This window comes from Natrix helvetica, assembly GCF_964273705.1.
Source record: "Natrix helvetica genome assembly, contig: HAP1_SCAFFOLD_430, whole genome shotgun sequence".
NCBI classification, from domain to species: Eukaryota; Metazoa; Chordata; class Lepidosauria; order Squamata; family Natricidae; genus Natrix; species Natrix helvetica.
The window spans coordinates 2,450-13,087 of NW_028113355.1; the positions used below are offsets into that span (position 1 = coordinate 2,450).

Here is a 10,638-nt window from a genome sequence, read left to right on the forward strand (position 1 = left end):
CGCATGCATGTGTGCAACAGCCAGCTGATTTTTTTGCCCTTCTGGGGGGGCCAGGGGAGGCATTTCACCAGGGAAGGGCGAAAAACGACCCCAATCGCCCAACCGGAAGTTTAGAAAGGATTAATTTCTGGCTTCTGGGGCCACCGTGGGGACGGGAGAACGGTTTTCGCCTTCCCTAGGCTTCAGGAAAGCCTCCGGAGTCTGGAGAGGGGTCATGTAGGGGGGGGCGGATTAAGTGGGCACGTATTCATGTGCAATTTTGGCAGGGCATAAGAAAAAGCTTCACCATCACTAGTATAGGGCCTCTTGCTTGAGGTTGGACTAGAAGACCTCCAAGGTCCCTTCCAGCTCTATTCTGGACTGAATTGAAATCCGCATGACTTCCGCGGGTTGCCCTTTTCAACCCCACCAGGGAGGTCAAAAGTAGGATCACCCCCATTTCCCCCCCCCCCCCACAACAATAGAGAGGGGGGGGGAATTTCCCTTGAAGGAGAATGGAAAACCATTGGGGCCCTCGGGAACGTAGGCGACTTACCCAACCGTGTTATTCCGGCTACTGTCACCGAAGATAAGATGTTGGAGGACGTGGGCTTGAACGGCTGCCAGGACCCCGCACGGCCCACCCTGGAAGAGGCCAGGAAAGAACGGAGGAAAACAATACGTGTGAAAAAATTCCTCTGCAGCCTGGATCTCTTTCACCTGGCTGATGGCCTCCCCCCGGCCACGGCTGTCCTTGGACGCTTGTCCGGTGACCCTCGTAGATACAATGAGTCCTGACCCTGCCAGGTTCTTAATTAAAACTTCAGGTCCCTGGACCTTTTCCTGAAGAGGCCCAGCCAGGGTGGTGGTGATAACGTGGTGGCTTTGTCTTGCGTCCAAACCCGAAAGTGTTGGCGTTTTCTGATGGTCGAAATATTAAGGGGGAGAGAAATAGCCACAGAGGATGGGATTTCCCCCTCCCCCCATGTTTTATTTACTGCATTTTTTGGAGTATAAGATGCCCCATTTCCCCTCCCCCTAAAAGAGCGTGGAAATGTTGGTGTGTCTTATACACCGAATACAGCCATTTTTGGCCTCCTGAAGCCCCGTCCCCGCATCTCATTTTGCAGAAAATGGCTAAAAAACAGGTTTTTTTGCAAAAACGGAGGCGTTTTTGCCTGTTTCCAGCCCCCAGAAGCACCCTGCAGGCCTCAGCAGGGCTGGGGGAAGGAAAATGCCCCCGTTTATGCAAAAAATGGCCCATTTTCTGCCCGTTTTTTGTAAAAACGGGAGCATTTTTGCCTTCCCTCATCCCTGCTGAATCCTACAAAATGCTCCTGGGGGCCGGGGAGGACAAAACCTTTTTATTCTTACTTACCTCTTCAAAATCTTGGTGCCTCTTATACACCGGTGCGTCTTTTAGGGTGTTTTATTTACATTACCTTTCATTTCCAACAAAGTGGGAGATCTCGGGTTCCACCTATTTGTTATAATATTCATCCCAACACTATTAATAATATAACTATATATCAATACAATTACAATAGCACATAACATCTTCATCATCAAATTCTCTCCGCGTTTGGTTGATGGTCTTAAAATCCTGTTAAAAAGGGGTCAGGTTGTACAGTAAAACTCGGTTAGGATTTGGAGGGTTGGGGGGGGGGGAGAAAGGGAGGGGGGGCTGGAAGGGTTCCTCCACCCAATCTCCCACCCCTCCTGGCAGGGCATTTATTGATCCATTAAAAATGCTTTTGGATGAAAAAAACAGATGCGCAGGTACACATCCTTGACTTACAATTGAGCCCAACATTTGTTAGGTGAGACAGTTGTTAAATGAGTTTTGACCCACTTTATGACCTTTCTTGCTGGAGTTGTTAAGTGAATCACTGCAGCTGTGGAATCAGTCACACGGTCGTTAAGTGAATCTGGCTTCCCCAGGAGGTTCGTAAAAAGGGGATTGTGGGTTTCACATTTTGCTACCTCCGGTTTGCCACGCATGCGCCTGGCCTTCCACGCATGCGCTTTGCTTACACACGTGACCCCGGGATGCTGCAACCGTCATAAATATGAGTCAGTTGCCAGGTTTCTGAATTTGGACCACGTGACCACGGGGAAGCTGAAACCTTCATTAAGTGTATGGAGCAGACATAAGTCACTTTCTCCAGTGCCATTTTAACTTTAAACGGTCACTAAACTAAAGGTTGTAAGTCAAGGATCACCTGTACAATGGAAAGTGTCTATGGTTAGATTCTCAGTCGTCCAGGGTGTATTTGTCCCAAAGGTGGTTTTTTCAAGAAGCAACTAAACTTTCTTTGTTTTTCCTTGAAGAGGTTTCGCTTCTCACCCAAGGAGCTTCTCCAGTTCTAATGGAATGGTGGAGGGTGACAGTGGCTTCAACGACTCTCAAGAGAGACTACGAATGACTAGATGACTGCAAGGAATATAAGTCCTTCCATCCTCCACCATGTGGATCTGAGGACACAAATAAGCTTCCAAGTGGCCTCAATGACTCTCTAAAAGGAGGCAAATGACCAAGATGCCTGCAAGGAGTATAAATCCTTCCGTCCCCCAATCATCCAATCAGAACTTAAGAAGCTTCTTGGGTGAGAAGCGAAACGTCTTCAAAGAAAAAACAAGAAAGGCTTGTACAATGGAAACTCTCTTGCAGGTTACCTTTTTCTGCACGATCCCGTATTTCAGCTCCGGGTTTTCGTTGAACGTAAAACTCTGGATTTTCCATTCTTCGTTGAAGCATCCAAAACCGGAGCCGAAAAGCAGAGTTTTTAGGTCCTGTATTAATAGAAGAAAGAAAAAATGGGTGAGGCAATAAGAAGAACAGCAAAGATGGAGGGAGAAAATGCTATTTTAATTTGGGAAATACTTAAAATGACAGGACAGAGATTGAGAGACGCCATTTTAAATCAGGGTGTCAACTCCCAACATTGTCATAGTGAGAGAAACGGGGGGGGGGAGTGCGTTCCATGCATACTGTCAGTTGAAGTCGTATCTCAGATTACTGCAGCCGGCATGGGAAAGGTGCACCTCCTTGGGGAATGTGATTTATGACACAGACTGAGGGGAAGGAAAGAACAAGGGTAAAGTTCAGCCATAAATCAAACAAAGCTTAGATCTGACTGTCTGTAAGGTTTCTTTAAAATGCCCTAATTGATTCATGAGTATCCAGTCAAGTTTCAATTCAAAACTAGTCAATTATTAGGAGCATCATAGGCAAGATCATTTCGCAGTCAAATCTAAGCTTTGTTTGCTTTAGAGCTAAACTTTACCCGTTTCTCCCCTCCCCTCAGTCTGTGTCATAAATCACATTCCCCTATGAGGTGCACCCCTCCCAAGCCTTCTGCAGTAATCTGAGATCCAACTTCAGCCGACAGTATGTGTGGAATGCAGTCTCCCTCCTTCTCTTACTATGTTGGGAGTTGAACACAGGGAAGATAAAGCTGGAGAACATACAGCTTGACTTACATTAATTCATTCAAAGTTACAACGGGACTGAAAAAAGTGACTGGCCATTTTTCACACTTACGACCGTTGCAGTGTCCCCATGTGTCACGTGATCCAAATTCAAACACTTGGCAACTGGCTTGTACTTACGATGGTTGCAATGTCCTCAGGTCATGTGATTTCCTTCATGACAAGCAAAGTCAACGGCGAAGAAGACAGACCCACCTAACAACTGGGTTACTAATTCAACAACTTCGGTGATTCACTTAACAACAGTGGCAAGGAAGGTCGTAAAATGGGTCAAAACTCTCTTAACAACTCCCAGCAGCGTTCCCGGGGTCAGGTGATCACCTTTGGCAACCTTCTGACGAGCGTAGTCAACGGAGAAACCAGATTCACTTAATGACCAAGTTACTAACTTATCAACCGCAGTGATTCACTTAACAACATTGACAAGAAAAATGGGGTAAAACTCACTTAACAAATGTCTGACTTAACAACAGAAATTTTGGGGTCCATTGTGGTTGTAACTCGAGGACTACCTGTAGCTCGATTTTCAGAACTCATGCTGTCCTCGACCTACAACCACAATTGAGCCCAGAATTCATGTTGCTAAGTGAGAAATGTATTGAGTTTTGCCCATTGCTACATTTGTGAACGGAATCATGGCGGTGGTTAAATTAGGAACATGGTTGTTAAGTGAATCTCTCTTCCACATCGGTTTTGCTTTTCGAAAGGCTGCAAAGGGGGATCACGTGACCTCGGGATGCTGCAGCCGTCATAAATATGAGGCAATTGCCAAGTGTCTGAATATCGATCATATGGCCCATAGGAATGCTGCGACGGTCATAAGTGTGAAAAATGGTGATGTCACTTTTTTTCACAGCCTTTATAACTTTGACCTGTCACCAAACAAACTGTTGTCACTCAAGGTTGTAACTATCTGTATTAGCTTCAACAGAGATGCAAAATTTTAATTTGCTGAATAGCCCCCGGTGGAAGAGCTCCCCTGAAATTCAAAACGCCCCACGCTCTCCGATTTAGAAGGTAGTCCTTAACTTATGGCCACAACTGAGCCCAAAATATCCGTTGATAAGCAAGGCAGTCCTTAACTGAGTTGTGCCTCACTTTGCAATTATTTTCCGATTGTTAAGCGAATCACTCCAGGGGTTAAGTAAATCATGCACTTAGAAAATCCGTCTTGTGAGAATCCAGTTGGGAAGCTTGCAAAGGGTCATCCTGGGGACAATGCAACTGTCATAAGTACATGCCAGTTGCCAAGCTCCTGAATTCAGATCACATGATTATGGGAATGCAGCTATGTTTATAAGTGTGAAAACTCGTCATCACTCACCTCTTTTTTTTCCCCCAGCGCCGTTGTGACTTTGAATTGCTTGCTAAAGAATAATTTTAAGTCGCGGACTGTCTATAAAGGCAATTTGTCAATCAATATTTACAGGCCAATTTTAGTCGGGAAGGAAAAATTCCAGTTAACATGACTTATTGATCGTATCACAAGAATCACAAGAGTCAATTCAGTGGTCAGAAATTCGTCACCGGATAAGAGTCAACGGAATTCTCACTTAACCACAGAAGTTTTGGGGTCCATTGTGGTTGTAAGTCGAGGACTACCTGTAGCTCGATTTTCAGAACTCAGGCTGTCCTCGACCTACAACCACAATTGAGCCCAGAATTCATGTTGCTAAGTGAGAAATGTATTAAGTGAGTTTGGCCCATTGCTACATTTGTGAACGGAATCATGGCGGTGGTTAAATTAGGAACATGGTTAGCAGCGGTGGGGCTAAAAAATGTTAGCAACCGGTTCTCCGCCCTGGTTGCTGAGTGGGCGTGGCCATGGTAGACGTGGCCTATTCGGTCTCCTGCACCACGGGGGGGAGAGGGGAGGGGGGCGTTTTCGCCTTCCCCAAGCTTTGGAGGCTTTCCCTGAGACTCCTGGAGGGCGAAAACGGCCTCACTGGGCTCGGATATCCAGAACTTCCAGAAGGCCCATTTTTTGTCCACCCAGGCGCTCTGCGGGGCCTTGTACTTACCCGGCAGGATTAACGGGCCATGTGGAGACTCCTGGGAGTGGAGAGGTGGGTGGAGCTAGCTTTCCCTTCAACAACTGGTTCGGCGAACCAGATGCAAAATTAGCATACGGTTTGCCCGAACCGGTCAAAACTGGCTGAATCCCACCACTGGGCATTAGACTTAAACCTTTTGTGGTAACGTAACGATTCTAGACTGGTGAGTTGCTTGACTCCTCCCCCAGGGTCTGCTTGCTCTTCTCCTATAATTTGGCACATAATTTAGCTAAGAACAAAAGGGAGCTGACCAGATATGTCTTTCAGATTCTGTGGAGTCCTTAATGGTCTCTGAGCTTAGTTCTTTGTTTGCAGATGTTTCATGACCCGGCTAGATAACATCATCCGGTTAGTGAGTTTGTGGCTGTTTGTATACAATAGCTTGCCCTGGCAGTGTTGGCGAGGGAGAGATTTTCTCCTTGATGTTGATTAGGGTATTGCTTTCTGCATGGACTGTTTGTCTGGTATTAATCCCTGCTTATCTGTTGTTAGATGCTAGAGAAGATAGGGGTGTTTGTTTGTTTTTTGGTCTTTTTGTTTCCTTCTTGGCTTTTTATTCTTTCTTTTGAATGGTGTGTAAATATTATTTATATCTATGTGTCTGTTGATGGGTGTAAGTGCCAAACTTCCAGAAATCCCCTACTCCCCTCCCCCCATTCAAATCCTGTCCTTTCCTTTGCCAAACTTAATGCCCAGCTCACCTTTGCAAGATTGAAATCAATGGGCTTGGTTGTCACGTGACACGAATGTAGAGTCAATGATTCAGGGACCTCCCCAACATACTCCCAGCTTTCTTCATCCTCGACATCAACTAGTAGGTGAAAATTAAGAGGTCAACATTTTGAACAGACGCGGCAGTAATCTATTAGAATCTTATGGCCTATTAAGAGCATGAAATTCTATTTGTATTTTGTACATTCAAACCACTCCATAATTGAAAGTCCTTCAATATCCAAGGGTTTGCATTTTAATATTCAAAGTTAAAAACAGCCTTCTTCTTCTTTTTTCTTTTAAACTAAAACTTGATTTTCTTTTATCTCTTTGAGATGAAACACACTGGGAAAATAGGTAACATGAAATGGGTTATGACATCCTTAGCCACCTTAGTTAATATACCGCCAGCAGAGTTCGGGCAACACGGATAGCCATAAGCTATCCCTTATATATCACTGGCACAATAGACTAGGCCCGTGATGGCAAACCTATGGCACGCATGCCAGAGGTGGCACGCAGAGCCCTCACGGTGGGCATGCGCGCTGTCGCCAGCTGCTCTCCCGTTTTCGGTGCATCTTTGGGGGCACCGGAGTGCCTGAAAACAGCCCAGAAAACAACCTGAAAAATGACCTGAAAAAGAGCCTATAAACAGCCTGAAAAAGAGCTTGAAAACGGCCCGGAAAAAGAACACTCTTGCTTTCCCTTCCTTACTTCTTCCCTCCATTTCACCTTCCCTTCCCTTCCACTTTCTGCCTTCCTTGTACCTCTTTCCTCCCTCTCTCCTTCTTCTCCCTCGCTCCTTCCTTCCTCTCTGTCTTCTTCTTCCTCAAACCCTGATTTTTCTTCCTCCCTCCCTCCCTTCTTCTTCCTCCCCTCTCTTTCACCTACCTCTTTCCTCCCTCCCTCTTTCCTCTTTCTTCTCCCTCGCTCCTTCCTCCCTCTCTGTCTGCTTCTTTCTCCACCCTTGCTTTTCCTTCCTTCCTTCTTCCCTCCCTTCCCTTCCACCTTCCGCCTTCCTTGTACCTCTTTCCTCCCTCCCTCTTCTTCTCCCTTGCTCCTTCTCTGTCTTCTTCCTCCTCCACCCTTGCTCTCCCTTCCTTCTTCCCTCCCCTCCCTTCCACCTTTCTCATACCTCTTTCCTCCTTCCCTCCTTCTTCCCTCTTTCTTTCTTCTCCCTCGCTCCTCCCTTCCTCCATGTCTTCTTCCTCCATCCCTGCTTTTCCTTCCTTCCTTCCTTTCTCCCTCCCTCCTTTCGGAGATGGAATGCCCCATGCGCAGAGGGGCATTCTAGGAATTGAAGTCCACCATCTTAAATTTGCCGCGGAAGAGAAAAAAGCTGCAGCAGATATTTTACCAAATGCAGAACTGACCTAGTTCCAAAATGTCCCTGGGAAATTGTTCTCTCCTGGAGGCGGTGGTGGGAAATCTTCTGAAATGAAACAAGATGGAACAATCACATGGTCAAATCTGATCGCAGGCGTGGCTAGATTTAGGTGAGTTTAACCAAAAACGAATGGAGGATTAAAAGCTCAAAACATCCGGTGAGCCAATTTCAGAGACTGGGACTTTCGATGTTGAAGGCAGGAGCGAGAAAACTTAATTCCCAGAACTTCATACTCACTGTATAATGAAACGTCATCAGGTGGACCTCAGCCCATGAGTAACTACTAATGTAGTAGTTACTCCTAGTAACTACTAGTAACTACTAATGTAGTAGTTACTCCTATAAAGTCTCTTTGGAAGAAGGCTACTGGGTTTTTTGAGGGATGTTAAAGTATTCTACTTTCCAAAACTTTCCAAATCAATTCTCGCTGTACATTTGCAATTCGTATTTTAACCTTTGTGCAGAAGTTGCCAGTCCTTGTTGACTATTGTTATGCTTAGGCTGTCTGAGCCACTTCCAAATATTATCTGGTGGATATCAGCTCTCATTACCATAGCAGCTAATCTTGTGCACCTCGAAGTCAAAATTATCTTCCTTAAGTCTCTCTATGCAACGTGCCCGGAAGTTGAGTCATGGCAAATTTCCTTGTGGAATTGAGAGGTTTCTCTGCCCATTCAAGCAACTTCCTCTGTCAGAACAGGTTAGTTAGCTAGAGAGTTGTTGGGACGTACCGACTCCAAAAACCAAGTCCAAAAGCAGAGAGACATCACCCTGCCAACACATGTGCCTATAGTCAAGGCGATGGTTTTCCCAGCTGCAATAGATGGCTATGAAGGTTGGACCATAAGGAAGACTGAGGGCCAAAGAATGGGGGCCTTTGAACTCTGATGCTGGAGAAGACTCCTGTGAGTCCCTTGGATCTCGTCCTCTGTCATCCACTTCTCCTTTCACCTTCTTTCCCAACCTCAGGGTCTTCTCCAAGGAATCCTCTCTTCTCATTTGGTGCCCAAAGTATTTGAGCTTTAGTGTTTGTCCTTCCAAAGATCAAAATCAGGGTTGATTTTCTTCAGGATTGACTGATATGATGTCCTTGGAGTCCAAGGGACTCCCAAGAGTCTTCACCAACACCCCAATTTGAAAGCATCATTTTTTATTTTTTTATTTTGCTATCTAAGGGGCTGTTTTTCCCACTTGCAATGGATGGCTGTGAAGGTTGGACCATAAGGAAGGCTGAGCGTCAAAGAATGGAGGCCTTTGAACTCTGGTGCTGGAGAAGACTCCTGCACTGAGTCCCTTGGACTGCAAGGCCATCCAACCGGTCAGTCCTAGAGGAGATCAACCCTGACTGCTCTTTAGAAGGCCAGATCCTGAAGAGGAAACTCAAGTACTTTGGCCACCTAATGAGAAGGAAGAAGGACTCCCTGGAGAAGAGACTCATGCTGGGAAAGATGGAGGGCAAAAGAAGGGGAGGACAGAGAAGGAGGTGGCTAGATTGAGTCACCAAAGCAGTAGACGTGAGCTTCAATGGACTCCAGAGGATGGTAGAGGACAGGAAGGCCTAGAGGAAAGTTGTTCATGGGGTCACAATATGTTGGACACAACTTCGCAACTAATAACAACAACAACAACCAATTTCCCCTACACAAAACATGTTTTTCCTTAAAGTACAACACCTTTACAATGTTTCTTCATTATCCTGGAGAAACAGAGCCAACTTCTTCATGCTAGCCCTAACGTCCTTGAATGCTGGACTGGCTCAAAGCATATATCGGAATGGGAGTTACAGCAAGTCCTCGACTTACAACAGTTTGTTTAGTGACTGTTCAAAGTTGCAACAGCACTAAACATAAAAGTGGTTTGTGACCATTTTTCACACTTACAACCGTCACAGCATCCTTGCAAGTTATTTGATCAAGATTCAGATGTTTGGCAACTGACCCACACTTATGACAGTTGCAGTGCCCCCTTTTGCAACCTTCTGACAAGCAAAGTCAATGGGGAAGCCCAGATTCACTTAATAACCGTGTGACTCACTTAACAAACCGCACTGATTCACTTCATAAATGGGGGAAAAAATGGGGCAAAATTCATCTAACAAATGCCTTGCTTTAGCAAGATAAATTTTGGGATTAGTGGGTTCAAAGGTCAATGACTACCTGTACAGGTACTCGACTAACAATCACAATAAGGGCCTGAATTTTCATTGCTAAACAAGGTGGCTGCTAAGTGAGGTGCGCCCAGTGTTATGACTTCCTTTGTTTTAACCATGGTTGCTAAGCAAATCCAGCTTCTCCCACTGAGTTTGCTTGCAGGAAGCCAACATAAATGAAGGTCGTAAATGGAGATCACGTGACTTCGGGACGTTGCAAGTGCTGTAAATAGAGGTCAGGAGCCAAGCGCCCAAATTTTGATCATGTGACCATGCAGGGAGGCTGCGACAGCGGTATGTAGGGAAACAGTCATAAGCCACTTTATTTTCAGTGCTGTTGCAACTTCAAATGGTCACTAAATGAACTGCTGTAGGTCGAGGACTTGCTGTAACTCCCATTCCGATATATATGCTTTGGACCAGTGAGGAAAACAATCCAGCCTGTAGTTGTACATCACTTTTTTCAGTGTCGTTCTCACTTTGGTCACTAAACAAGTGATTGTAAGTCAGAGACTACTTGTATCCTAGGCAGTTCATATGTGGACATTGTTTACCCAAATTATACTTGTTCTAGCTCCATCAGGGAGGGAGGGTGGCAGGAAGGAAGGAAGGAAGGAAGGAAGGAAGGAAGGAAGGAAGGAAGGAAGGAAGGAAGGAAGATGAGAGAGGGAAGGGAAGGAAGATAACAGACACACACACAGAGAGAAAATAAGATAAGAGAGAAAAAGGAAGGAAGGAAAGAAGGAACAAAGGAACGAATGAAGGAAGATGAGAGAGAGAAAGGAAGAAAGGAAAATTAGAGAGGGAGAAAGGAAGGGAGGGAGGGTGAGAGAGAGGAAGGAAAGAAGAGTGAGAGAGGATGGAAG

General features: G+C 45.6%; 1 protein-coding gene across 1 annotated transcript; it reads right to left on the reverse strand.

The window, feature by feature from the left end:
* Positions 1-535: 535 nt before the first annotated feature.
* Positions 536-9,346, reverse strand: LOC309382417 (putative ubiquitin carboxyl-terminal hydrolase MINDY-4; the record flags this gene model as incomplete). Its single annotated transcript, XM_081971937.1, has 5 exons — positions 536-624; positions 2,656-2,772; positions 6,227-6,336; positions 7,610-7,668; positions 9,303-9,346. Coding segments are annotated over 5 exons (419 nt in total), but the record flags the coding sequence as incomplete, so codon positions are not given.
* Between the last annotated feature and the right edge of the window lie 1,292 nt (positions 9,347-10,638).